At 51.1% G+C, this 27108-nt stretch overlaps 12 protein-coding genes across 12 annotated transcripts, besides 22 other annotated features; all 12 read left to right on the top strand.

The window, feature by feature from the left end:
• Nucleotides 1-857, top strand: Tc00.1047053503909.120 (cyclosome subunit, putative; the record flags this gene model as incomplete). The annotated part of the gene is made up of 1 exon (XM_807014.1): nt 1-857. A coding segment is annotated over one exon (857 nt), but the record flags the coding sequence as incomplete, so codon positions are not given.
• Nucleotides 1-16623: a sequence feature (heterozygous, Esmeraldo-like haplotype).
• Nucleotides 910-944: a microsatellite.
• Nucleotides 1303-1695, top strand: Tc00.1047053503909.110 (intraflagellar transport (IFT) protein, putative; the record flags this gene model as incomplete). Its single annotated transcript, XM_807013.1, has 1 exon — nt 1303-1695. The coding sequence occupies one exon, from the start codon at nt 1303-1305 to the stop codon at nt 1693-1695; it is 393 nt and encodes a 130-aa protein (XP_812106.1).
• Nucleotides 2257-2279: a sequence feature (AT_rich).
• Tc00.1047053503909.100 (mannosyltransferase, putative) lies at nt 2368-3660 on the top strand (the record flags this gene model as incomplete). The annotated part of the gene is made up of 1 exon (XM_807012.1): nt 2368-3660. The coding sequence occupies one exon, from the start codon at nt 2368-2370 to the stop codon at nt 3658-3660; it is 1293 nt and encodes a 430-aa protein (XP_812105.1).
• Nucleotides 4153-4186: a microsatellite.
• Tc00.1047053503909.90 (uncharacterized protein) lies at nt 4215-5150 on the top strand (the record flags this gene model as incomplete). Its single annotated transcript, XM_807011.1, has 1 exon — nt 4215-5150. One exon carries the CDS (start codon nt 4215-4217, stop codon nt 5148-5150), a length of 936 nt encoding a protein of 311 aa, XP_812104.1.
• Nucleotides 5195-5253: a sequence feature (A-rich).
• Nucleotides 5648-5698: a sequence feature (A-rich).
• Tc00.1047053503909.84 (calpain-like cysteine peptidase, putative) lies at nt 5855-8947 on the top strand (the record flags this gene model as incomplete). The annotated part of the gene is made up of 1 exon (XM_807018.1): nt 5855-8947. The coding sequence occupies one exon, from the start codon at nt 5855-5857 to the stop codon at nt 8945-8947; it is 3093 nt and encodes a 1030-aa protein (XP_812111.1).
• Nucleotides 8952-8983: a microsatellite.
• Nucleotides 9351-9372: a microsatellite.
• Nucleotides 9389-9422: a sequence feature (T-rich).
• Tc00.1047053503909.76 (ferric reductase transmembrane protein, putative) lies at nt 9452-10174 on the top strand (the record flags this gene model as incomplete). Its single annotated transcript, XM_807017.1, has 1 exon — nt 9452-10174. One exon carries the CDS (start codon nt 9452-9454, stop codon nt 10172-10174), a length of 723 nt encoding a protein of 240 aa, XP_812110.1.
• On the top strand, nt 10511-11458 carry Tc00.1047053503909.68 (hypothetical protein, conserved; the record flags this gene model as incomplete). The annotated part of the gene is made up of 1 exon (XM_807016.1): nt 10511-11458. The coding sequence occupies one exon, from the start codon at nt 10511-10513 to the stop codon at nt 11456-11458; it is 948 nt and encodes a 315-aa protein (XP_812109.1).
• Nucleotides 11768-12394, top strand: Tc00.1047053503909.60 (hypothetical protein, conserved; the record flags this gene model as incomplete). The annotated part of the gene is made up of 1 exon (XM_807010.1): nt 11768-12394. The coding sequence occupies one exon, from the start codon at nt 11768-11770 to the stop codon at nt 12392-12394; it is 627 nt and encodes a 208-aa protein (XP_812103.1).
• Nucleotides 12616-12652: a sequence feature (AT_rich).
• Tc00.1047053503909.50 (hypothetical protein, conserved) lies at nt 12746-14365 on the top strand (the record flags this gene model as incomplete). Its single annotated transcript, XM_807009.1, has 1 exon — nt 12746-14365. The coding sequence occupies one exon, from the start codon at nt 12746-12748 to the stop codon at nt 14363-14365; it is 1620 nt and encodes a 539-aa protein (XP_812102.1).
• Nucleotides 14676-15167, top strand: Tc00.1047053503909.44 (hypothetical protein, conserved; the record flags this gene model as incomplete). Its single annotated transcript, XM_807015.1, has 1 exon — nt 14676-15167. The coding sequence occupies one exon, from the start codon at nt 14676-14678 to the stop codon at nt 15165-15167; it is 492 nt and encodes a 163-aa protein (XP_812108.1).
• Nucleotides 15650-15677: a microsatellite.
• Nucleotides 15681-20170: a mobile genetic element.
• Nucleotides 15682-15855: a mobile genetic element.
• Nucleotides 16624-17104: a sequence feature (areas merged during assembly that could not be assigned to a particular haplotype. This can correspond to areas where the two haplotypes were merged or to regions with more than two copies in the genome that were merged during assembly.).
• Nucleotides 17105-17947: a sequence feature (areas merged during assembly that could not be assigned to a particular haplotype. This can correspond to areas where the two haplotypes were merged or to regions with more than two copies in the genome that were merged during assembly.).
• Nucleotides 17948-19490: a sequence feature (areas merged during assembly that could not be assigned to a particular haplotype. This can correspond to areas where the two haplotypes were merged or to regions with more than two copies in the genome that were merged during assembly.).
• Nucleotides 19491-19745: a sequence feature (areas merged during assembly that could not be assigned to a particular haplotype. This can correspond to areas where the two haplotypes were merged or to regions with more than two copies in the genome that were merged during assembly.).
• Nucleotides 19746-21820: a sequence feature (heterozygous, Esmeraldo-like haplotype).
• Nucleotides 19898-20134: a mobile genetic element.
• On the top strand, nt 20141-20677 carry Tc00.1047053503909.40 (uncharacterized protein; the record flags this gene model as incomplete). Its single annotated transcript, XM_807008.1, has 1 exon — nt 20141-20677. The coding sequence occupies one exon, from the start codon at nt 20141-20143 to the stop codon at nt 20675-20677; it is 537 nt and encodes a 178-aa protein (XP_812101.1).
• Nucleotides 21210-21234: a microsatellite.
• Nucleotides 21821-21919: a sequence feature (haploid, Esmeraldo-like haplotype).
• Nucleotides 21920-27108: a sequence feature (areas not merged during assembly with more than two copies in the genome that could not be assigned to a particular haplotype).
• On the top strand, nt 23314-27108 carry Tc00.1047053503909.19 (dispersed gene family protein 1 (DGF-1), putative; the record flags this gene model as incomplete). The annotated part of the gene is made up of 1 exon (XM_807019.1): nt 23314-27108. A coding segment is annotated over one exon (3795 nt), but the record flags the coding sequence as incomplete, so codon positions are not given.

Raw genomic sequence — 27108 nt, 5'->3', positions numbered from 1 at the left:
AGGAGGATCAGGCGGTCCGTATGGTGACCCCCTGCCTGTTGCCTGACAAGAGTACAGTCACACAGATCGAGATTCGCAGTGCGCAGCACTACAACCTTACCATCTACAACACAGGCTCCAACGTCATTGATGATAGGGGTCTCGTTGTTCGTGTATTGGAGAAAAATGTGGTCCACACGGATTCCGAAACATTTTTGCGTAGTCCTAGCGAGGAACTTGTGGTGCACTGGATAAAACGTCTTTTTCACGGGGAGCCACAGCAGCGCCCACGTCCTATAGAAGCCACAGTCATTCTTGACAATGTTAACCTGTTGTTTGCGGCGCAGGAAAGTTTCTTGTCAGAGATTGGCTCCACCGAAAACGACTTTTCACCGGATTTTGTTATGAACGCCCGGCGCACGTTGGTGAAACGTTACGGAGGTCTTTTGCAGCATTGCGGGGCGATGTCATCCTGTCATCCTCTTTCTCAGATCATCATGATGCAGAAGTCTCTCTACAGCGCAGCTGTATCACTTTTGCAGAGTCTCAGGGATGGTGCAGAATGCTCATGTGATCTTGCACCCGTTTTGGAGTCTCTGCGCTTCTACAATACCGCCACGGAGGCGGAGGCAGAAGGTGGAAATGAGGGTGGTGGTCTGGTCACTTCTGTTGTCATGAAATGGCTTTCTCAAGCATTACATTTCTACGGCTTGGTCAGCAGTATGGGATCGTTATCGCAGGTGTTAGCAGATCACGCATCATTTCTTCAGCGGCGAGAGCAGCGCTTCCTTGCGCTCCATTCCATAAATCAACAGCTTCTTCTTCATCCACGAGTGCTTGAGGACCTTGTCGAATGCTGTGTGGAGTATATAGAGTGAAAATAGAACTGAGACTGCATGATTATTTGTTTTTTCTTGTTTATTTATTTATTTATTATTATTATTATTATTATTATTATTTTTATTTTTTCATGTGTGCTCTGCTTCTTTCGGCGTGAAGGCGGCGCTCAATGCATAACGCGGAGCCTCCTCCCTTCCGAGGGTGTGAAGGAATCAGATATAGAGAAGGAAACAGTGAGCCGATACATTTTTTTGGGTTGTTCTTCTTGTGGTGGTTTGAGGGGAAAATTAGTTCAAGTGAGAGTTATTTGGGCGACAAATTTACTCAAAACAAAACAACAAAATGGAGGAAGAAGGGACGGTAAATTTCTCGCCACAAGTGCGGATTGTGTGCTTGCACACACACACACCCTGTGCCTTTTCTCCAGTCTTCTGGGAAAGAGATTAGAAGTTGACCGAAGCGATAGCGCCCCACACAAGAAAAATGGAGGATGACAAACTTGTCATGTTTGACGCCCATGGCGCCATTCGCATGTATGACCCCGAGAAGTTTGACCAGCTGATGAAGACGATTGAGGTGGAGAAGCGCTTCACCGGCCGCATGGATGACTTCAGGAATGTGGTGAACCAAACAATGTCCATTGTGGAGCGGCTGGGGGAGGCCATCGAGCAGGAAAAACTTAGGGCCATTGGGTCCCGCAACATTGTAGAGAGCGAGGCAGAGGAACGGTTTCGCACAGTGCAGGAGGCGAAAGTACGTCTTCGCGAGAAGCAGACGGAGTTGGACCGCTATATTGCTGAGTACGACTCCCTCTGTAAGGTGGAGCAGGAGCAGAAGCACATCATTCAGCGCCTCAGCCAGTCCGCGCGGGACTGAGAAAAGAAAACCATATTCTTACCTTTATTATTACTGTGGTAGAGAGGGAGGCAGCCAGATTAGAGGGAGGAGCGTGAAGCAAAAAAAAAAAAAAAGAAAAACAAGTGAAGGGGGCATGTGACGTCCCTTTCTCCCCTCTTCTTATCATCATCATCCGTTGCTCCCGTTCACTGCCGCATCTAATTGTTTGCTTCAAATGAATTGTAGCTTCTCTTGTAGGCAACTCCCTTTTTTTTTTTTGTCTTTGTTTTGTTCCTCTCATCGCATCATTCTGCCTCTCAGCCACTTTTCACACCCAGAAAGTGGGTGGTGGTGGTGGTTGCGCCCAGCAACAACGACAATAAAAGAAGAGACGAAAAGCGCTCGGGGCGTAGAAATGCATAATGGCAGGGGAAGCAACATGTCCATCACCCCGCCTTGGATGGCTTGCGTTGGGTGGCACAAACACAAACACACACATGCGTCGCATATATATATTTTTTCTAGCCTGTGTAAAAATGTAAAAATTTTTTTTTTGTCTGTGACATTCATCATTTTTACGACATGTGCGCTTCTTTTTTGTTTATTTTATTTTATTTTTTTTTGCTGCTGGACCGCGAAAAAAAAAAAAGGGGGGAAAAAAAAGGAGTAGACATTTACTATTGGGGGGGACTTTGTTGTTTAGGGGTTGTAATGCCGTGCCAGTCAGATTGTTCGTGGATCGATGGTATCACTATCCGAAGGCTCTTACAGTTGGGCGGCATTGTGCGCTTGATCCTCATCATTTACGCACATTTTCACGACCGCTGGTTTCGTGTCAAGTACACAGACATCGACTACATGATTATTTTGGATGGGGCACGGGAGATGTGGATGGGAGGTTCGCCCTTTGATCGAACCACATTTCGCTACACACCACTTCTTGCAGTTCTCATGTTGCCTAGCGTGCTAGTAGCAAACCCGTTTGGAAAGCTGCTGTTTGCCCTATGCGATCTGGGTGCTGCCTACTACTCTTACATTCTCCTTTTGAAGTTTGCAACGGAGCGGAGTGCCAAATGGATGGTGTCGCTGTTTATCCTATTTAATCCGATTATGGTGGTGGTTTCAACGCGTGGAAATAGCGATATTCTAGTTACATTTATGAGTCTTGTTGTTTTGGCAAAGTTTGCACAGTCCAAATACTTTCAGGCCGCCTCCGTCTTAGGGTTTGCCATTCACTTTAAATTATACCCAGTAATCTACTCCCTTCCCCTGGTGCTTGGTGTATGGGAGGAAACGAAAGCAGAAACTTTTTTCCAGAAATTAAGGCGTGCCATCCCTACGGTCATGCTCTGTGGCCTTCTTGTTGTAATTTTTTTTACCATTCCAACTATGATGTGCTACAAGTGGTTTGGTCAGCAATACCTCGATGAAGCGTTTTTGTACCATTTGTACCGACAAGATAACCGTCACAACTTTTCTCCATATTGGTTACTTATGTATCTTAACATGGCAAGAAGCCACCTTGGCTTGGAGTCTGACTACGCTCCAGGCCTGCTTGCGTTTGTTCCTCAAGCCTTTGTGCTTTCCTTTGTGTCGTACAAACTGCGCCGCAACGTGGCCCATGCGTGTTGTATACAAACGATGCTTTTTGTGGCCTTTAATAAGGTGTGCACCGTGCAATACTTTGTGTGGTTTATCCCTTTTATGGCGTTTCTGTTTTTTCACCCTCGCGGCGTTGAGGGCGACGGGAAGAGGCCGGGATTACTCAAGACGGTGGCCGCCATCATGTTGTGGGCCGCGACGATTCCGCTGTGGATGACGACAGCCGTCCCGTTGGAGTTTTACGGCAGGAGTGACTTTGCGAGGCTGTGGGTTGTCTCCTGCATTTTTTTTCTGGCGACGGTTTCCCTCTCCTCATGGTTCGCACGCATCGCCTACCGGCTGCAGGAGGCCGTGGCGCTACAGCACAAGGCGAAAGGGAAAAAGATGACCAAATTCGCGTAGCAGGGGAGGAGGAACGCATGAAAAGGCATGAGCAAAGAAGGAGGTGTGTGTGTGTGTGTGAAAAAAAAAAAAAAGGGGGTTAATGCTGGTTGGACGGTTGAATTTTGATGGACTGCAGGGGAATTGGGGAAAGATGAGAGACTGAACTTCTTCTACACATGCAGGCACGGAATTGCCGCATGTGGCGCTGTTCTGCTGTCGGCAGGGGGCAGAGCGGTCAAGAATGAAAAGACAAGGAGAAAAGGAACAAAACAAAACAAAAAGATATGTCGTTTCTTTTTTGTTTTTGTTTTTGGTTGTTGTCGCTTCTTAATTTTGTGTGAATTTTGGATTCATTGGCATGTGATTACGAGGTTCCGTTGATTGGAGCTTTTTCTTCCATCTTTACATCTACCTATCTATCCATATTTATTTATTTATTTCCCCTTATTGTATTGCAGGGTTAGGGTTTTAGAACTCACACACACAGACGCACGAACGCAGGCCCTCCGTTTATTATCATTATTATTATTATTATTATTACTATAGGGTTGGCTGGTTTATTCTTGTTTGAAATGACGGCCCTATGTAACGCACTTAATTTAAATAACGGAGATTACATATGCCAGAATGGTGTAGGAGGGCTTTCGGTGATTCAACGCCTTTTATGCGTTAGCACCGCGTTCCTTTTTTTCTCTGTATTTTTTGTAAGTGTGTGTTCGGTGCTAAGGCATTATTGCCGTCAGTTTTTGACGATGACGATAGAAATTCAATGCGATTTGACCTCCCGTGTGGTCTCCGTCTTTCATAGTGTTCTTGTTGTTCCCGCCTTACTCGGTGGCGTGGCCTCAATGAAGTGGGGGGACAATTATGAGCCGATTGGTGATGTTTCTTTCATGCAGGGATTACTGTGCATCAGTATTGGGTACTTTTTGTACGACACAGCGGTATTGGTACTTTATCGACAACCAAACTGGCTGTGTTTTGTTTTCCATCACGTTGTGTCAAGTATTCCGTATTTTATTTACATGTTTATCGGATATTGTCCATATGGCCTTTTTATTCTTGTGTGTTTTATGCTTGTGGAAACGACAAATATGTCGTTGTATACAAAAACCACCTTGGAGGAAAATGGCATGTCCAACACGAAAATGTACTCTGTTGCACTTTACAGCCTTTTCTTTCTGTGGATTGTGTTTCGTCTCATTAACCCAACATTGCTTCTTATCATTATGCATAGATACATCATCCCGAGTATTCCGGTTGGAAAAAGACTGTGCCTGGTTCCTAGTGTACTTTGCGCTTACGTTGTCAGCTTTCTCTGCTACGGTGTCTTCGTTATTTTGTGCAGGGAGATGCTGCTTCACTGGAAAAGATCGACAGTCGCGGGAGACGAAGTGTCCATGGAAGCTACGCCGGCGGGGGAAGTGACCGTGTCTGATGTGAAGGAGAGTGATTTCCAAGCCACCGAATTGAATTTACCGCATCCGTCTGTGCGAGAGGAAAATTAGGGCTGCTTGAAAGGGACACGGCGCTTTGGATTGCCTGCCGGCGGTTCTTTTTTTTTTTTTTTCCTTTTTGTTGTTGTTCCCTCCTGTGTTTTTTTTCTTTTTTAAACGAATAAATTTGATTGCTCGCACGCTGCACGGTAACACGTGCCCCTCAGGCTTTATTGGTGGCACAACTGTGGCTCCGTTAATACGCGTCTGTCCCCGGACGCCGGTCAATGCCGTCAATTTTTGTGCATGCAACAAAAATCCGGTGAAGGGAACATGGCTGGCTTTTTGGGTTTCTTTCAGACAATACGAGGCGGTTTGACACTGGCGCACCAGGCTGAGGTGGCCGGCATTGCCAGGGGAGTGAGTTCGACGGGATTTCACTTAAATAATCTTTTTTTGCGGCGAGGGACGCAACGAGAACAAACAGAAAAGGATGTATGCAAAAATGAAAAAAAAAAAAAAAAAGCGAGTGCAAAAAGAAAAACAGGACAAACATCACATTATTATTATTTTTTTTATTTTTTTTCATTTTTATATTTTAGTTTTTTTTTTTTTTGTTTGTCTGGATGACTGCTCTCTTTTCCTTCTGTGCACCTCTTTTTTTTTTTTTTTTTTGTTGGTGCTGCAGTCACGGACCGTCCGCTTTGTCGCGTTGGCTCACTGGAAGGGGGAGGCGTTGCTCACACGGGAGTTAGAAATCGCCTTCCGCCATTAGAATGACCACGTACTTTGCCGGCCTTTCCTTGCGGGAGATTTATGAGAAGAAGTGTGTGGAACTGCACTGCCGCAAGAACTCTGCCATATGCCAGCTTTTGTCAGATGTTCCGGACGAATACCAAAGTTTGGTGTTCATTGACCTTTCAAAGAACTTTTTAGGTCCAAAGGGCATTCTTCCGCTCTTGGAGATTGTCCGCTGCTGCAGGAACATTCGTGTCTTTGACCTTCGGGCACAACAGCTAGATAATGTTGCCATCGATGCCCTCTGTCTCGCTCTGCGGCAGCACCCATCCATTTTGCGGATAAACCTTTCGGACAACCCACTAACAATGAATGCGGGAGTATCGCTTCTCCAACTTGTCAGGGAAAACCCTGTGATTGAATTTATGACGCTTGAACGAACAGGCATAGGGAATTCCATTGTTCAGGCAATCAAATGTCAACTGGAGAAGAATAGAAGGGTAAAGGAGATGGTTGCGGAAAGGGAACTGGGATTATTGGCCTCACCAGGCAGTAGAGATGTAAACAGCTCCACAAATGAGGAAAAATCTGGTAGAGAACGCATCACACCTGTTAAAATCTTTCGTGCAGCAGCAGCGGCGGCGGCAGCCAAGGGAGGTTTAAATGAACTCCCACCAGACTTGGCATTTTCAGCGTCCATGTATGAAGATAGTTTTGAACGGAAGCGATTGAAAGCCCATGATATAGAAGCCGCATTGTTGTCCTTTTCGCACAGTGTACATGAATTTCTCTATGATGACAATCCTGTTTCGGTTATAGATCAGCTTTGTGAACAGCAGTATGCGTGGTTTTATGATCACCAGTTTGCAGCGGATGATGTCGCTGTTCAACATCGTGCCACCGCGCTGTATCGTATTGCGGGTTGGCGCCGCATAGAAGATATTTATCCCTCGGCGAGGCTGTTTCCAGATAAGGATGAGGAATCTCGTCTGGTGCTGCCGAGCCAATCCCCACCATCTTTTTCATGGATTTTTGTGTGTGTGGATGCTGTCTTTAATGATTTGGAAAGTCTCCGAAGTACCGTGTTAGGCTCGAATTCTTTGGGCCATGGGGTGTACGGCCTGCGGGTTCATATTGATGGGGCATGGCGATACATTATTGTGGATGATCTTCTTCCTGTAAATAATAAGGATGAACTTATCTTCACTCGCCCAGTGAACGACAAGTACTTCTGGCCATGCATTCTCGAGAAGGCCCTTGCGAAGTTAAATGGTGGGTATCCCGCCCTCAGCCTCTCCGCTCCTGATTATCCCCGTTCGCGATTATCTTCCAGGACGGAAAGAATCAACCGATTTTCAATAAGCACTCGTGGGCACAGCGTGTACCCGTTTGATGGGACGAGTTTTTTTACGAGCACCAACTATCAGGGCAATAATGAAAGGCAAACGAATTGCGCCAAAACCTTGAGTGATTTGAGCGGTGGTGTGGGTATTGTACGCTTCTTGCACCATGAGCAGTTTCAACTCGATGAGTGGTGGCTGACAATGTTAGATGTCCACAGCGCGGGGGCGATGATGGTGGCGGTGAGCAGGTCAGCAAATGGGACGCTGCCCGGTATTGAACCATCTCATGCCTATCGCATTCTGCAATTACAGCAACTGAGTGGGGCACGCCTTGTTGAGCTTTCCAGTTTTTGGACAAAGATGCAATGGAAGGGAGACTGGTCAGATGAATCCGTGCAGTGGCAACGTTATCGAGAGGTGGATGCTGCTCTCCGAAATCAACGCTCCGTTGCAAAGAACTCCTCCTTTTGGATGTCATACATGGACTTTATTGCCGCATTTGCTCAGGTCCATTTATGTCATTTGTTTCAGGGGTTTCATCAACGTACTATTGAAGACGAATGGGGAAGAAACAGTGCGGGCGGGTCATGCCATGAACAAAATTGGCATCTTAACCCCCATTACCGCCTGAAGATTAGTCAGGAGTCTCCGTTTTTTATTAACCTTGCCGTTCCTGACACACGCTTCACACCCACAGATATTGATTCCCTTGCACTTCACATTATTCGGCATGAACAATATCCTGTTCGATATGCATCTGATAGGGAAGAGATTGTTGTGGCAACGGACTATGTCGTTACGGACTCTATATCTTTTGAGGGCATTATGGAGGCAGGAGAAGATTATTGGGTGATACCAAGTTCCCATACGGGCGGTGTCATGGGTAGGTTTCTCTTTCGTATATTTAGCCAATCTGGATTTATTATATGGAAGGAAGATCCTTCTTACCATTGGAATACGCTTACCTACAGTGACACGGTAGAGTGCAGTGGCGAATACCGCACAGGCGATGATAATGCGCAGGTTGCACTTTGTTTTGGTTCTCATGTCACCGTTGGAAATATGGAGAATAAAACAGGATCACTTATTGTAAAGGCGCAGGCGCCTGATAGCGATGAAAATGCCCTGGGCATATTCCTTGTGAAGACAACTTTGGTGGAGGGCAGACCCTCAAGGTCTGTTGGCGTGTTGCGCGACGAGTCTGTAGTGGCGTCAAGCCCATTCATCATGGATGAAATTGTATATTTGGAAGCGAAAGTGCATCCTGGGGAACGATACACACTTGTTGTGTGTGTTCACCCGGTGGGGTCTCAAGCAAAACTGGAATTTACTATATGGAGCTCTCTCCCGCTACCACAACTGACACCGTTGCCTGTGTGGAAGAAGAAAAGTGTAACCGTGTCGTGGCCACAGGGAAGCGGCTCGTACTACGAGGTAACACGAAATCCCCAAGTTGAAATTTACCCCGCAAGGATTTTGGATACCTTTGTAATCCGAATGCAGGTTAAGGATTGTAGTTACACGGATCCCTCTATTGTTTTTTTTGTTTTGGCTAATGATGGCCGTCAGGGTGAAGGTATCAAAGGCCAAATACCGGCAGATCGAGTGATGGTGCGTTCACAGTATGTACGACATCATGTCGTTCAGTGCGAGCTTTTGATGAAAGAGTCCATGGATTCTCTGTTAGTTGTACCGTGCCTCCAACCGGCTGGTTCCTTTGGGGAATGCACAATTAGCGTCGCTACCGAAAGTGCCGAATTTATGATTCGCGCTCTTTCCACAGGCTGAGTCGTTTCTTTTTTTTTTTTTTTATTTACTTTTTTTGTAAATACGGAGAAAAAGGGGGTGTTGCTGGATTGAGATGCACACACCGATGCTTTTCTGGGATCTAACGCAAAGAGAAATGAGGGCGGTGAATGGGAGGATTGAGTGGTGGTGTGGCGATGTGATTTTTTGTGATGTATGAAACAAACACTCCCCTCGCATGTAAATAAAAAGAAAAAAAAAAAACCCTTTAATTTTCTTATTTTGAGGATGTCTCCGGAAGGATTTTGCTGCGAGTTGATATTTCAATGTATGAAGTTGTAAGCAGTTCTTCTTTTTATTTATTGTGCCTTCCCCTCACAATGCTTTCGCTCTTATTTTAGTTTGTGTGCTTTCATGTTACTTCAGTCACTCTTGTGCAGGGAAGTTTTTTTTTTTTTTTTTTTTTTACAAAGCAGCAACAATAAAGAGAAGAGGAAAAAAAAAAAAGAAAAAAAAAGTAGGAATAAAAAAGGATTAGTTTCACCGATGGAGCAACCGCATCTTTTACCGGCAGTGCTTGCCCTTGAGCAGGATCATTTTCTCAATGAGGCTCAGAGCGGGAGCGGTGTGACCTTTTGCATGGAATTGTTCTGCAGGAGTGTGTGGACGCGGCGATTTGTTTCTATTTCCTCTATTTTTTTCTTTGTATTTGTTGTAGCGAGAGCGCGTACAACGCTTTGGACGGATGTGTTTGTTTATCATCCGATATTGATGGCCATTGCCTTCTTTGCCATCATTCCGGAGTTGCTTGGCTCCATTTTTATTATTCAGGGTTATGCGCGGGACCCGAGAATGAGATGTGGTTTGATGCAGGCACATCGCCGTTATGCACTCATCCTAAAAACCATCAGCGCGTTTGGCATCATTGCGGTTGAGTGGAGTAAATTTCGGCGATCCAAAGCGCACCTTGTGACGTGGCACGCTCGCATTGGTGGTGTGTGTGAACTTTCACAGGTGCTGGAGACCTTGCTTGGTCTCACCATTTACTACAGACTTTTGGATCACCGAATTACAACCTCTCAACGTGCCAAAATGCGTCTAGCGCATCGTTATCTTGGTGTTATAGTGGTTGTGACTGGTCTTATATCCATGTCTCTCGGTATGCTTTCTCATTTTGCCTTGCGTGTCTTTGAAGTAACATTTCTTCGGCTGTTCTTTGCCATTCTCCCAGTTGTTTTGGCTGTGTGGGCGTACTTTGGCGTATCGTAGTTTTGTTGGGGTGCCACGGTACATAAGTTTGTGGGTCGTGGGTTTTAACGTGGATGGTTTGGGAGTGGCAAATCCGTGAGTCTTATGGGTTTGTCGCCGCCTTCACCAACACTTCTCTTGCTTGATCATTGAACCCGTACTTTCTTCCTTCCTTATGTCAATTTGAATTTGTTTGTACATTGCTGCTTTGTACACATGGAGGCTATCTGGTTTTCCTGAAGAATGAAGGGCAATTTCTCTTCCTTTTTTTTTTTTCCATTATCTTCTTTCCCTGCCTCTTCTTTCTACCTGAATTGCGGACCCCTCTCATCGTTTTTTTTTTCCTTTTTTTAGAGGATGGGCAAACTCGGTGCCGGGCTGGACGTGAATGAGAGGCGCAGACCGGTGGGGTCCCTCTTCATGGAGGCCATGGATCGCGACTCCATCCGCCCTCGTGTCCGGCGGACGCTCCATCACAGCCTGGCCGAGCGCAGCCTCCCCAACACGCCTTTCTCCCCGCGCCCGGACGAACCGGGGCGCACACGGGCATTCTCCGCGGGAGGGCGACGTCATTTCCCCGATCGCAGCTGCGGCAATCCCATTGTGCCGGGCCCACCGGAGGTGCATTCAGCGCGGAGGGCGGTCCCTAAACAAATGGCCTCCCATCTCGACTCCGCGGCTCAGGCCATATACGAAGAAAAACCAACGCTCTACTCACGACAACGGTGTAAACAACCACCGTTTGACGAAAAAAGCCCTTCTGTTGTGCCGCGGCCGCATGCGTTAAATACAAGTCCGCTAAAGCGGAGTCATCTCTCACTTGGCTCACTGGCACCGAAGGATGAACCCCCGAAGGAGCGAGCGGTGCCACCACCTATGATAAAGAAGCCGATACGCTTCGGCAGGCGTCACACACCCGCGCCACGTTCTAAGAGCGCAGAGCATAGAAGGGTAGGTATTAAAATGGTGCATCCTCTTCCTCACTGGGAAAGTGTAACAGAGAAGCACGCGGCTTTCACTAGTTATGGCATTGATGCCTACGCGAAGAAGGATATTCATCATAGAAACCAAAGTAATTGGGAAATAGGCTTTATTCCTCCTGCCCCTTTCCGTAGGAGTGTGTCGACTGAAAACAGAAAAAATAATGCTGCGACACCTTTAAACATGAACCCATGGAGAGGAAGAAGATACAGCTTTTCCCCAAGGCAAAGAGATTACGACATTATCTCATGGACCCCCCGAAGAGCTTTTAGAATGGATGAAGAAACAGGGATAGAGGAAGGGGAGAGAAATATAGAGAGATGAAAAGAGGTGTGAGGGAAGGAACGAGACGAGAAAATTTTTTTTTCTTTGTGCATCATCTTGACAAGGGACCTTTCGGATGGGGTTGATGTTTTTTGTTTGTTTGGAGGAGTTTGCTGGGGAAGACACAAACAAACAAAAAAGGCGTGCGCGGTTGTTTTTGCTGGTTTGAACCCCCTGCCCCACCTTTTTTTTTTTCTTTCTCACCTCTTCTTTCCATCGGCATGGCTTTTTCCTTTTTTGTTTCGCAAAAACAGTTTTTTTTTTTTTTTTTAAGAAGTATACGTGTGGGCTCACGGCAATTTGGCGAGTATGGTGTTTTATTTTACTCTCGCTTCCGACCCCTCAGTTTTCTGCTACATGGGCCGTGACAAGTACGAGAACGAGGAGCTTATCAAGTATGGGTGGCCAGAGGACATCTGGTTCCATGTAGACAACCACAGCAGTGCGCATGTATACGTGCGCATGCCGAAGGGGAAGGGCATGGATGATTTAACACCGGAGATGATTGAGGAGTGTTGCCAGCTTACCAAAGCCAACAGTATCGAGGGATGTAAGCTGAATCACGTCCGTGTAGTGTACACACCATGGAGTAACCTACTGAAGACGAAGGGGATGGATGCTGGGCAGGTGGGATTTCATGTGGAATCCCAACGCCGTTACCACACAGTCGAAAAGAAAAATAACGCGCTGCTTAACAAGTTGGAGAAGACAAAAATCACAAAGGAAAATGTGGATTTTAAGGCGTTGAGAGAGGAGCGGGACGCGGAAGAACGACGAACAGAACGCAAGGCTCTCTTAGAAAAGCAACAGCGCGAAAAGGAAGAGATGGAGGCGAGGAAAAAGGCGGCGGACCTGAAGTCATACGTATCTCTTATGGACGAAACGAAGATGCACACAAATCAAGAGGGGGTCCCGGATGAAGATGACTTCATGTAAACGAAACCACTTGTCTATGAACAATCACAAAAAGAGATGTTTTCTCTTGATTTTTTCTTTTGCTCCTGTTTATGTGCGTGTTTGTACGAAAAATAAACGTAACGTCGTACTCACGCGTTTATTTCTTAATAAATAAAGGAATGAATAGGAGCAATTCTGGTTCTCAATATTAACGAAACGTTATGTTTTTATTTGTAAATGTTTGACAAGCAATTCTTAGCATTTATTTTTTGTTTTTTTAATTTTCTTAAAAAAAAACACAATTGTGTCACCCATATATATATATCGATAACAACTAACCCTTACAGAAGGTTGGGGAGGAGGGGGTTTGCATAGAAGGAAAGTGAGGTGATGCTGCCAAGATGGGGGCGCTCTATGCTCTGGAGAAATAATAGCAACTTCCTGGGGCTCATTTGTATGCGTCATTCAAGGCGTTGGATACGATGTCGAGGGGTTCCTTTTAAAGTATCAACTCGACGTTATTTGGATGAGGGGTTTACAGAGGGACCGTCACGGCGTGAACCTCCTACTTCTATGCCGTTGGCGTATATTCAAGAATGTATTGCGGATATAGAACAATATCGGACTGAAGACGCGATGTGGTCAAATGGGACTTTGCGCGAGGCGTGGAAAACAATACATCATTCATTACAAACGGCTATGGAAAGAGAGGATGCTGTGAAGATACAGCAGATGATTGAAAAGGATTTAGTTGGTTTGGCCTTATGCACATCATACGCGGAGGTGAAACATCTCTTATCCATATTGCCGCCTTCTCTACGTGAAGCCATTATTTCTCATCCATCCTTTTCTCATGCGGATGTGGAGGAGTTCTTTGTGCACCTCGGTCAGGAGATGGAGGTGCGAGGTGACGGATGGGTCGCTCAATTACCACCCCCATCTGTCAGCGAGCTTCAGTTTTCCATTGAGAAGATTGGTCACTTTGGTGATGACGGACGCGGTTGTATTCGGAACACGCCACATCGTGTTTCCGTCTGGCGTGGTCGTCTGGGGGAGCCGCTTGGCATCACCATTCGAGTAGGTCGCTACGTGCCGAACGTCGCTCGGGCTCTCATTCCTTTGGCTCACAAGGGGAGTGTTCTGATCCTCTCCAAGGCGGGTATTGGAAAAACAACTCTTTTGCGCGACCTCGCTGCCTCTCTGTCTCGCGAGCCATCGAAGCCGCGCGTCATTGTCGTGGACACATCCAACGAAATCGGCGGAGATTGTCCGATTCCACTGCCATTCTTGGGTCGCTGCCGACGGGTGCAAGTTTCTCGTCGTGAGGATCAGGGTCAAATTATGACCCAGATTTTGCAGAATCACTCTCCTGAGTATGTTGTTGTAGATGAAATTGCCACAGCTTCCGAGGCCGAGGCAGCATGGTCCATGACCCAACGAGGTGTCCATCTTATTGCGACGTGTCATGGGGAAAACCTTCATGGATTATTGCAAAATCAGTCGCTTAATCTTCTTGTTGGCGGTGCAGCGCAGGCGTTTCTCAGCAATGAAGAGCGAAGGCTACGAAATAAGTCTAAGAAAACGATTCTAGAGAGGCCGCATTTGTCACCGTTTCGTTTTGTGGTTGAGCTGAATTCTCGAAATAAAGCGCATGTGTACACAGATGTCAATACCGCAGTGGATCTTCTTTTGGATGATCAGGATGCGAAGCAAAACGCCTCAGTAGGTCAGACTGTGGTGTTGGATCGCCATCCGTCGGATGAATTGATGGGGTCGATCATAGCCAAGGAGAAGATTGTCCCACTGAAAAAAAGTTGTAACCCAGGAATCCATGGAAGGTTGGAGCCTAATGATGATGGTGACGATAACGGCATTCTTGACGACGTTAATGATTCTTGTGATGGTCGAAGATTCCAAAAACCGTGGACAGGCGGACGCGGAAAGAAATATCCAGGCGGTCGGAAGAGAACCGACGAGGAACTATTGGAGGATCTTCAGGGGTTCATCTAAGCAAAATTTGTGGGGGCATTTCGGTGTCGCACGTCTGTCCAGGCATTGGGGTGTCTGCTCCTGTTGAAAAGAAAAACTGGCACAATTATAATGGCCACCAATATTATTTTCTTTATGTGTGTTTTGCACTCTCGAGGGAATTACGAATTTTATATTTGAATGGGCTGCGGATGCAAAACCGTATAATTTTTTTGGACCCCGTTCTTTTTTCACTTTTTTATTTCTGCATTTTTTTTTATTTTTTTGATTGTCTCTCTGCGTGTTGGAAGGAGGGAGTGAAGTGGAATTGGAAGGGGCATCGGGATTCGGTATGACGTTTCCTCGGTTGGTTCTAAGGCTTGCGTGTGCTCGCCGTTCCTTGCTGGCGCCAACCTTTCCGCACTGCCAAAGTAGAGCTTCCACGGCATTCTCCTCAGATGCCGCCTTTTGCCGTCAAACCGCGAAGGTGTTGTATTCTTTGGAGCGTTTCCATCGGCAGAACAGCTCGCAGAATGAACGGCGAAAGGTGGAGCGTCAGGCGTGGCGTGAACTGCAGAAACTTCCAGACGCGGTAGCGGACAGCGCGTCCATTCACGACGTCACGGATATTGTAGCTGCCTGGTGCTACTTTTCGCGATTCTGGGCGTTGGGGATGCATGGGCCAGAGGAGACGGCCGACGAAAAGCAAAAGGGGGGAGTCTTGGAGAGGAATGATATTGACATCCCACTGGTGGAGCGTCGGGCACCGAAGGCACGATCCCCAACAGTCGACGAGGCCCCACCACCACGCGCCAACCCACTGGATGAGGTGATTGAGTTTTGAATGGGCGATGGAACGTGCAAGAAGAAAGTGATTTTTTTCTTCTCTCTCAGAGTAATTCCCTCAAAGTGGGGGTTCCGGACCGAAAATTCATCTTGTTGGCGCTCCCACGCGGCATTAAACGGGGTGTCGAGGAGCGTCACGGAGGACGCGCCGGCGATTTCATTAAGATGTGCGAATTTTATTGGCCCCAGGGTTTCCCACTGAAAAAAAGAATTATATTGGGCACTCGCTTTGGTAGCAGCGGCAGAACCACGACGGGAATACTTCATCCGCCGCTCTTGTCTGCCAATTAGGCTAAATGCGATGACGGCAGGCGGTGTGCGTCGCTTTCTGCATGAATTTCATGCCGCTCCAATCGGCGTAACGTGTGAAAAATATATAGGTGTTAAGCGGGATTTTTACATGAATAGGAGAACATTGGCCTGAGTTCAGGCAAAAATGAGTAGGTGTGTTTTTGTGTTTAAGCGTCTTTGAATGTCAAATTCTTTCCTTTTTTTTTTTTTTTTTTTTGATCGGAGCTTGTAAAGAGGATGTTCGCGGGAGAGCTGGCGAACTTAATAAATATTCTGATACAAAGAATACACTCCTTCATGTCGCTTTTTCTACCGTATGATTTTTGGGAGGAACACGACTGTATTGGGGATCAGAGAACCGATGGCGGCCAGATCATGTTTTATTTTTTAATTTTAGATTTACAGCCACAGCGAGGTTGGTTTAAGGGAATGGCATTGGTTCATTTTACACGGCCTCCGAGTGGAGCGATATTGGCGCCCGTCCTCCACACCTGGTACGCCAACATGGCGATATGCAGGTGCAGCCCGCCTTTGTTGGTGAGAACGGGCCGTCGGATGCGACGTTAACTGTGGTCACCCCGATGACAGGCTTACGCTGGGTTTTCGGGATCTACCACCAGACCCTGGGAGGATTCGAGCCTTACAGGACATGTTGCGAATCTCCGGGCGCCCCAAGTAGCAAATTTTGAGACTCAGGTGCTTCTACCCATCGTGTGGGTGTGGCCCGAGAATTGGGGGTCCAGCTAGGGGTCATCATTGCTGAAAGGGAGCGACCGATCGCTGACTACACGAACGCCGTCGCTGACGTGCAGAATCGAAACGCTCAGCTTAATTCGCAGGCGGAAGAGGCGCATAACAGCCTATCGGAATGCGAAGCCAACATTGCGTGCGTCGACGGCCTTGTTGCAGAACGAGAATGCGCGCTCGCCGGAAGCGAACAGCAGTTGGAGGCTAACCGCGCCCAACTACAGGAACGCAAATGCCAATTGGGGTTGGTCAACGCCAAACCACAGGAACGAGAGGCACGCGTTAGGGCAAGAGAGGCGCAGCAAGCCGCGTGGGAGGCGGAGACGGCGGGCCGGGAAGAAGCCCCCGCCACTCGGAGAGGTCCGGCGGACGAACCTGTCACGCGTCAAAACACGGCAGAAGATGGCGTTACCAAACAACCACATCACACGCATCGCTTAATGGTTGGGGGCGCGCCGTCACGCACGGCCCAACGCAATCTCACGCGAGAGAGGCGGCAGGTTATTCTCCAGACGTCTCGGGGCAATTTTGGGTGACCACATTTTTGCCCCTCGTTCCCTTTGCCTTCCCGCACTTCCCCTTGGACGACCATTCTGGTAGAGAAGAAGAGGACCGAAGGTTCCGCGCCTTCGGCGTCACCGCTTGGGCCGCGCGTGTGTGGGATGAGGGCTCTTCCGGAGTCGTTGCCGACCTCCGGGGTGCATACAAATATTGGCAACGTGCGGACCAGACCGAACTTGCCTTTGAGTGTTTGGTTGCGTGGATCGGTGCGCTGGAAGCGGAGCGGGATTCCACCGATCAGTTTATGAGCTTTGGCAGGGTCTTACTGCAGGAATTCCGGACGCAGCTCATGATGACGTCCGAACCCGGCATCCCGCTCTCCAAACCGCGCGCCCTTCCTTACATCGCCGTTCATGAGACCGACACCTTTGCGAGGGCATTCCAGCCTCTACACGCAACGTGCGCAGCGCAACCAGAAGAAAATACTCGCCGCGCGGACGACCGTTAAAAAACGGCAAAGGGGCCGCCCGCTGCCCATGAAGACGGACGACGGCAGCCCCATCCGATCCACCGCCTCCCAACATTTCGCGCAGACGTCGCACCGCACCGCCGACGCTCCACCCGATATTTCAAATTGCCCGACGCAATCGTCGAGAGGGGCAGTGGAGCTTATCCGCCAACGACGCTCGACTGTGGTATGGCGAATCGCCGACATCCCCGCTTTGGGCCAGCTATATGAGGAGCGCGAATGAGGTGGCTTGAGAAATGTGTGCGCTGCCAACGTGGGAGCAGAGAATGCCCCTGGCAGGGCGATTTACAACCTTTTTGCCGCACGCACGAACAGCCGATCAACGAGGAGAGCCGCGCGGTCTTTTTGGTGGCAATATTAGATGTGGCGCCATCGACCCGACCGCAGCACGCCAGGATGCCGCGGTCCACGTTGGAAATGAATCGAACCCCGCCGGATATGATGATTCTGGGGTTACAAAAAACCGCGGCGCGATCGGAGACGAAGCAGGCGCGCCCCTCGACAGAGGAAGAGAAGGACGAATTTATCCGCAGCCGGGCCGATTGGAGGGAACGTGCTGTTTTTTGACCTGCGTGGATGACTGCGAGATGTTGGTTTGAGATTGCGGCCTTAACTCCCAACAATTTTACAATGGAGGCGGACGGGACCTTAATTTTGGATTGGTCCGTGGCGCGAAAGACGGCGAGGGCGGATCCCCACCGCGCCTCGCGGTCCGTGAGGACACGAGGGCGGGTCGTGCTCGACATCGTACAGTTATGCAGGACACTTTGACGCAACGAAAAGCTCACGAATCTTACGACCGCCCAAGTCGAACGAGCTCCGGCTCCTTGGAACGCGCCGTGGCATTCCACAAAACAGGGTGCGCTGAGGCACGCTGCTCAAATCGTGGACACATACAATTTGGACTCACACGTGATCTCGCAGTTGGCGATGCACGTCGACCCGTTCGCCCTTCCCCAGAATACTGTTCGATATTTGGGGGAGCACACTGCAGTGCTGACCCGGGTGTCGTCGCTGGTCGCATTGGCGTGAAGGGGAAGCTTCGGAAGGGCCGTAACCCTGGTCGAAAGCAGAGGAGCGTTTTTCCATGAATTTTACCGTTATGCTGCCACAATTAAGAGACGCGCGACAAGGACGCGTCTGGCCACTCCACAAGATGAACGAACCATCCCGTTACAGCAGCAAGTCAACGTGCCCGTATTGAATCCGGAGTGGATCAGGGGCCAGTTGAACCCAGCGACATTGTAGAGACTCATGCAAGTTTGGGGACTCGTCGGGCGGTCCCCTTTCTCTCAATCCTCCTCCGGTAAAGCGCGCGAAGGCTCACGGAGGATTCTAGTCACTGACGCGCGATGGTTAAATTAAGCGGGAATAATCGAGGACGCTTCGTCCACAACAACAGGCTGATGGATAATACCTTTTTCGGTTGTGGAGGAGAAGACCACCGGTTTACGACGACGATGGATCGCGTGGCCACGCGACAGGAACAGAGACGACCCTTATGAGGCGAATGCTCCTCTTTTACGCATTTCCCATTATTTGGCGCCTGTTATGGCTGAGACCGCCTCCTGCCTGGACTTAAAGGCATCCTTTTCTTATTTTTCTTTACCGCGGGAGACTCGGCATCTCCTTTGATGCCGCGTGGAGGACGGCACGCTGGTGGAGCTGACACGGCACCTAATGGGATACAAGGCCGGCCAGAAATCCTCCAGATTATTATTATTATTACCAGCTGCCGGGGTGACGACGGTGGTTCGCCGTCTCTGGGCTGCACCTCCATTGGTGCGTGTCGACGTGTGGATCGATAATATACGCATTAAAGGGTCGAAAAGCGGTGCGACATTACGGGAAGCCCAAGTGCTTTGTGGTGCGGAGGGCTGTCACGCCACGATTGGGGAGGATCGCGAATCGGGCGCCATGCAGTACACCTTTCTGGGGTGAAGTTTGATCACTCACCGCGCGGCATCCCTGAGTGAGAATTTGTCCGGTCTGTATGCGCCATGCCGGCGCTTAATTCTTTAACCATCGCGGAAATGGAGGTTATGGCGTCACGTTTTTTGAACGCGGCTGCCATTTTGTGCACGCGTTTATACGACCACTACTTTTTCAGCAAGGCAGTGCGACGACGATTATCGGCACTTAACCAAGGGATTGTGCTGGAGACATCTCCGGCGAACCTTCCGCCGTCAGCGATCGCCCTGGGCGAGAGATTACGACACATCAGCGAGAATAATCGTAGGCGAATCATCAAGCGCACGGAAAAGGCATCGGCCGCCATCATCACGGATGCATCGCTCCAGGGATGGGGAGCTGTTTTCATTCCAGACTTCGGCGACGTTAAAACCGCCGGAAGAAAATGGGAGAGGAAGCCTTTTCTTATCATGCAGGCCGAGGCGCGCGCGGTACGCTTGGCCTTATCGGCCTTTATCGCCATCTTGCCACCCACCACTGACGTTTGGGCGGACAATACTTTGCTGCAAGGAGCGACGAATAAAGGCAGATCAAAGTTACACGCCTTGACGTGGGAGCGGCGACGGACATATGGGTTTTTAGACTTTCGCTGAGTGCAGGCATCCTTTGCCTACGTGCGGTCTGCAGATAACCCCGCGGACGGCATATTACGCGGTCGTGTTTTTAGAATTTGGGAATTGGTGAAGGAAGCGGCGGGGTCTTGTGGCTGGAGGAACCCAAAGTCCGCCACTTCGTAAGTAATGATATTTCAGTTCCTAACTGAGGACAAAAGGTTAAGTGAGCGGTCAACAGAATTCATATATATATATAATCAGAAATCAACATTGAGGCAATTAACTGCCTCTGCTTTACCTTTCTTTTCCTTACTATCGTGTTTGTTTTCTTGAGATAATTTCAGGATCCGGCCGGCGGCCCAGACGAATATTCCGCTGATGAATAGTTTGTGTACGCTAATGGGAGAACGATATACGAGACGGATGACAAGGAACTGGGTGCCGAGGGGATGGCTCAGCTCCGTAACGCTGATCAGTTTGTTTCACACAGAATCTCACACTTCTTTTGTGGTGCGGGCAATAATGAAGATGAAGGGAGCAGCCATGCGACGGTGGCTGATGTCCTTTTGTACAACCGCACACTGTATCGTTATGATCTCAGAAAACTCAACGCCGGGACAGTTCCTATTCGACATCTGGCTGCCGAAGAACTGCACACTGCGGTGGAGGTCACGGGGACGGAGGAAGAAAAAGCAGAAGGTCAGACAGCTGGACGTCGCACAGCTGGCAGCTGCAACACGGGAGGCCACAACGCAGGAAGACACACAGCCGGCAGCTACACCGCGGACGGCCACACAGCTGACGACTTCCCTGGCGGACGTTGAAGAGTCTCCAATTGCTCAGCCGACTGACTCTCGTTCTTTCCGTGTTCTTGCGGGCAGTGAATCGAGTGCTGAGAATGTTACGGACGAATAGAGTCCACGTACTGCCGCCAAAAATAACACTTCCGTTCCAGGAACCACTCACCCAGTATCCGATGGCAGTATGGGTCCAGAGGACCGCCTCGCCCTGATCACCGACGCGAAATTGATCCTGCATGATTTACGTGGTGACAGCACTGCGTTTGTGTGCGTCTCTCGGGCGTTGCTGCTTCTTCTGGGCCTGTGTACACTTGTGGCATTCTTCTGAGCCGAAGAGTGTGGAATTGCGACTCCTCACGTAGGTTTTGTGCCGCGTTCCTCGCGGGTTCCTTTATTTATTTATCTATTTTTAGTGTTTTGTTGTAATACTCAGTAAATTTTTTTTTCCTTTTTCCCTTCTTTAATGTTTGGTCGCCGCACACTGTCATGAGTGACGTGTCTCTCTCTCTTGTTTGCTTCTGTTGCCCACACGCGGTGCCGGCCCTGCGGCTGTGCGTCCCACGGAATGCACAAAAGGAGGATTGGAAGAAGAGGCCGGATGCCGCAATAAAAGTGAGGAGTGTTGTGTGGTCTGGTGGAACAGTACGATTTCATTTTATTTTATTTCATTTCTGTTTTTATTCTTGGTGAAGGCAATATTTATACACAACACACGGTCGCCTTGCGCTGAACCGGCACATGAGATAAAAGTCCTGTCGAATCATTTTTTTTGTTTCTTTTGGCAAACGCCTGCGTTTTTTTCTTTGTGCCGTGCTCACTGCCACTGTGTTTCTCCGTGTCCCTTTGAGTGTCCTTTTGCTGGCTGTGCTGTTGACATGCCTCCATTTCTTTCTCTGCTAGGGGCACTGATGGCCAGCGACGACGATTGTTTGTGTCCGCCTTTGCGATGGCACGAGGGTGACTGGACGCCGTGCCCCGCCCTGCCGAGTGCACTTGGAGGGGAGAAGATGGTGTGCGCCGTGCCTCGCTGTGAGCGTGTGACGCCACAGCCCGCTGTGGGGCGTAATTCCAATCCGTTGGGGCGGAGGGAAGTAAAGTGCAGCGCCGTGGACTTGGATGCGCCCCATCTCTCTCGTTGCGGTCGTGGGTGTGCTGTGCGCATGACTCTTTCCTGCGGTGCGACGTGGATGGCGGAGCTTCTGCGTGCGTTGTGCGGCGGGATTCGCTTCTCCGTTTTTTTGTTCTTTTGTGTGGGAAAGTTGTGGGAGAGGATGTGTGCGGAGGAGTGAGCGTGGGTGGCTGCCGGCACCGCCCGCGCATTGGGGACTTCCATAGAAGTGGCTTTGCTTGACGGCATTTTGCGGCACCCAGGGCGTGGCGAGGAGGAGGATGGGGAGGGCCTTTTGTGGGCGGAAGGAGGATGGACAGGACAGCCCCCTTCCGTGTCCTTCCCTGTGTCGTTAGCATTACATACTGAGAGCATAAATTTGAGCGAGTGCGGGATGAAAGGTTTGTGCCGCTTTTCGTGTGCTACTCCATCGTCGTCATTGCACGCTGTCGTCACGGTGCGCTGTGGTGCGGTGCCGTTAGATGAGGGAAGGATGCGATGCCCCGGCTGCCGCGCACCACAAACATTTATTGCCTCTGCACCGGCATTTTTTTTTTTTGCGCTCGCATAATTTTCCTTTTGCTTCACGATGGATTTGTTGGCGGAGCTTTGGTTTTGGTGCCTGCTTCACGGTGCTTTGCTTTTTGTGTCGGTTGCGGTTCTTCCACGTGATACTGAAGCGTTTGATGAGGTGTTTACCCTTTTTTTTGCGCCCTACAGCCAGCCTTGTTTGGCCATGGCGGCAGCAGTGGGACTCTGCGACTGCGTGCTCGTCGCACGTGTCGCATCTCCCGCTGTTGCTCCTTTGCTGTGTTGGTGGGGGAGTGAGCGAGCGACAGCGTTGGTGAAGTGGCATGATTACAAACCGGATGTCTATGAGTCAACAGGCTGCAAAATTGATTTGGGCTCTTGTGCCCCCGTGTCTGAGTGCCGTCACCGTACTTCTTCATCCTTCCTTCTTGTGTGTGCCGTGTGCTCTTATGGTGCCGCTGTTTGTTGTGCAATGCCAACCCACGCGAGGGAGGAACGACGCCTTGACTGCTGGCTAACGGCAACTCCTTCACTCCTCTTCTGCGCCATCATTTCATCCTCGGACGCGCTTGATGGTCGCCGGTTGTAACGCTGCCACGTGGGTCTGTCCCGGCCCTTGTGTGTCTTTCACGGCATCAGGACTGCTCTGTGGAAGAAACATTTGGTTGCAAGAGCGGTGCCAATGTTCATGTGTGTTTTTGCCGGGATCTTACCACTCTGCATGGTTGTGTGGGGCTGCGTGGGCGGTGGGAGGGCGATGGTGTCACTGGCGTGATTGTGTCTGCGCTTCTTTGTGTCGGTGGTTATGCTTTGGTGGGGACTTTCTGTGACCAGATGCCTCTGCGTGCCACCGTGTTTATTTGCTGTTGTATCTGCTTCCTTCTTCTCTTCTGACCAATCAGATAGAGATACTTTGGCTTGACCATCACAACTATCGTTTCAAGGTGTTAATTGCATTATTAGGTTTAGAAGTAGTAGTGGTATAGCGATCTATCGGAATTGTGTCTCTGGATTTGCCATCTGTAGGAAGGGATTTACCAGACAGGAGTTACGGTCGACGGGGCGAGTGCGACACACCGCGACGGCTTTATTGGTATCTGTTTGGTTTGTGGATGTTGTCTGCGGTGGGTGCGTGTCCGCGCGGCCGTCAATGTATGCGGCGCAGGGCCATTGCGGCTGTGCGTGCGGCGCTGCTTTTGGCGTTGGCGCTGTTTGCGGCGGTGGCGTGGATGCCCGCGGTGCATGCGGTGGTGCTGCGACTGCGGGGCGGCACGGTGGACAGAGCCATCACGGTTGGCCGCGCCGTGGACACGGTGCTGATGGACGGCGTGTCCTTCATTAACGGCGTGGCTGTGGTGTTCGACGTTGCGGCGATGCTTCCCGGTGCGCTGCGCATTGAACTGAGGAACTGCGTGTGTGACGGCGGTGCGCAAATCTACGTGCGGGGCTACAGCGGCGAGCCGGCGAGCGACCGGAGCCTGGAGGTGAGCGTGAGCGGGCTGTCCGGCGGCTATTGCTCGCTCGTGTTTGTGCACAACCTGCCGGCACACACGAACGTGACGGTCCGTGACTCGACGATTGTGACGCCAGGGCCGATGCGCTACTCCCAGCTGAGCGGGCTGACGGACGCGGTGGCGTCGCCGCTTGTGCTGCACGCGACGTCGCTGTTGCAGACGCAGCTGCGTGTGAGCAACACTGTGCTGAGGTCGTTGCAGGCGGGCGGGTCGGCGGTGTACGTTGGCGGCGGCGTGGACCTGCTGTCGAGCGCGGTGGTGCTTGACGGCGTGTCGCTGGAGGCTTCGGGCGGTCCGACCGCGTCCGCGATGCATGTGGCGTCTTCGTCGTGTCTCAGTCTGCGGAGCCACTCGGTGTTTTCCGTGACGAACGTGTCGGTTGTGAGCAGCGGCGGCGGCATTGTGCTTGGAGAGCGTCTCGCGGTGTTTGATTCGGTGCTGCGCTTCGTGAGCGTCGAGGGGTCTGTTGCGTCGTCGCTGGTGCGCTGCGGCGGTGGGACGGTCGGTGCCGGCGGGTGGCTGGACCTGCGCGACGTGTGGGCGGTGGGCGAGGCGTCGTCGGTGGCGTCGCTGTCGGGGGTGACGCTGAGCGGCGGTGCCGTGTCGATTGCGCGCTGCGCTGCCACCGGCGCGGCGCTTGTCTCCGGGCTGGCGATCACGAGCGGTGTCGTGTCGGTGCAGTGCAACCGTGCTGGCGGCCGGGTGCTGCAGAGCAGCGGCGACTACCGTTTGGCCGGCCTGCCCTCCGTGAGCGTGGTGCCGTGCGACGGCTGTGCAGCTGCGCTGGCGTGCTTTGATGCGCTGACTGCGTCGTTCTCCGACTGCGTGTGCAGCTGCCGTGCCGGCGGCGTGGGCGAGGCGTGCCTGCCGTTCGACGTGCCGCCTGGGAGGGCCGGCGGCGGTGGTGGCGGTGTGGAGGGCTGCATGGGTGGCGTGATGCTGACGGAGTCGGTGACGGTTGGCGGCGGGCAGGCGACGGCGTGCTTCGACTCGGTGGTGTTCAGCGGACCGATCACTGTGGCGGTGGACCTGCGCTCGATGGACGCGTTTGCTGACGCGCTGAAAGTGACGCTGCGCCACTGCGTGCTTGCGGGCGGTGTGCAGCTGCGGATAGGCGGCCTCAGCGAGAGCACGGCGCGCCTGATGCCCCACGCCCTCGTCAACATGACGAATGTGACGTCGCTGGAGGGCACGATCGTGCTACACGGCGCGATGCCGCTGAACTCGAGTGTGTTGCTGGCGAACTCAACGCTGCGCGCGACGGTTGGCGGGTCGCAGTACGTGCCGACGACCCCTGGCCACGCGGGATTTCGATACGGCCCCGCGCTTGTCCTGGACGGCGTCCGGCTTCTGTCGACGCGGTTTGTCATGACGCGGTCGACGCTAGCGTGCGGTGGGGGTTCGTGCGCTGCGATGCTTGTGGAGCGCGGCCTCGGTGTGAACCTGTCCAGCGTCTTCTACATGGACAACTGCGCTGTCAGGTCGCGGGTGCACGTGATGTACGCCCTTGCGTCGGACCTGCGCATTGGCGGCGGCTCCGTGTTCTCCATACAGAACAGCTCGTGGAGTGCGCCGAGCATCGAATACTACGAAGCCGCGTGTGTGTTTGGGGACGTTGCGGTGGATGCCGGCAGCGTGCTGCAGATCGTGTCCAGCACGTTCCGTCTCGGCTTCGCCATGCTCATTGTAACCTCGCTGACCGTGACTGGCGGCAGCTGGCTGGTGCACCGCGACAACGAGTTCCGCACCGCCTACGTTGTGTACGTGGTCCACGAGAACGGCGTGGCGTTTCGCGATCGGAGTGTGTGGTCGATACTTGACAACAACTTCACGTACGGCTCGTACTCGTCAAACATTGTACGTATGACAAGCAACTGGTCACTGCCATCCGACTCGCACCCGATCGTCTACGGCGTGTGCAACGAGGCAAGAGGCTCTCCTGTGACGAATTACGGAGACGATCTCAATATTGTGGCACCCGTGACGGTGTTGGACTGTGGCGTGTGCACCATGGACGCCGTTTGCTTTGCAGCGAGGACGAGCAGCATCAGCGGCTGTGAGTGCGTGTGCTCTGCTGGCGGCTACGGTGACACTTGTCTGCCAGCTGCGGTTCCGAACGGCCTTGGGCCGCTTCCGCTCCCCGATGCGAAGGACACGGAGGTCCGCTGCGTGCACGGTGGCAGCATCAGCTCCGTGGACGTTCCTGATCCCGGTGTGCGTGGTCTGTGCTTTGTTAACGTGACCTTCACCGCCGCGATCGTGCTGGACCTGTGGAGCTTTGACGCACCACAACAGACACTCAACATCACGCTGCTGCGGTGCGTCCTTATGGGCCTGTCGGTCAGGGGGAGTGGTGCGCGCGTGCTCGTGAAAATGAAATCCTCGATGCTGGATGCCGGAGCGTTGGAGTTTGAGGGCCATTTTGGCGTGAGCTCCCAGATACTGGTGGTGGGCAGTACGATTGTGTCGACGTCGGGCCACGCCATTTCCTTTGTGGATTTTTACTTCAGTGCGAATATGACACTTCTGCTACTTAACAACTACATCGAGGGGAATAGTGACGCAGTTTATTTCATCGATGCTTTTGTTGTTGATGGTGGCGGGGTCATTGTGAAGGGAAATACGCTGAGTACGATGGAGAGTAACGGTGTGGAATCATCTGTTTATGTTTACACTGTTGACATAAAAAATGGCGGCTACTTTGATTTGGAGAACAACACGATGAGAGCCGTTAATGGCGTTTATGTTCTTGGGGAAACCACCGTGAGCTCTGCGGGGCTGCTGAGAGTGGCGGACTGCACCTTTGTTGAAATCGCACTGATTTTTGAATCTGCGCTGGTGTATTTGGACGGCTCGGTGACACTCGAGGGTGGTGCGCAGTGGCGTGTGGAGGGCAACGACGTGAGGGCAGCCTCAGTAATAGGTGTGCCAAAATCCTTCCACAAAATCAGGCTGTCGGGAAGTGGCACTACCGTGGCGGTCACACACAACCGTCAGGTGGACTCCAGATTGCCCTTTTTCAATTTTTTTTCATCGATCATTTTTGTAACGTCACCCGCGCGGTTTGTGGTGGGGTGCAACCTGCAGGGCGATGAGGAGTTGTCCTACGACGGTGTGTTTCCGGAGGGTGTTGAGGTGTTCAGGTGTGGCACGTGCAACGAGGACGCGGCGTGCTACATGCCCGGGACGGAGTCGGTGGACCGCGGCTCGTGCTCGTGCAGCTGCAAGGACGGATGGCATGGCGCGTCGTGTCTTCCCTTTGCGGTGCCCGACACGGTTGTGCCGAACTTACCGGAGAGAGCCGTCGACGGCGAAACGAGCTGCGTGGTGAACCAGACGCTGACGAGCCTTGCGCTGAAAATGTGGAAGACGCACCACTGCTACGTGGGTGTG

The sequence above is a fragment of the Trypanosoma cruzi genome, genomic scaffold (genome assembly GCF_000209065.1).
Source record: "Trypanosoma cruzi strain CL Brener 1047053517161 genomic scaffold, whole genome shotgun sequence".
NCBI lineage: Eukaryota > Euglenozoa > Kinetoplastea > Trypanosomatida > Trypanosomatidae > Trypanosoma > Trypanosoma cruzi.
Note: the sequence above shows the minus strand (reverse complement) of the source record. Positions and strands in the feature narration are given on the sequence as shown.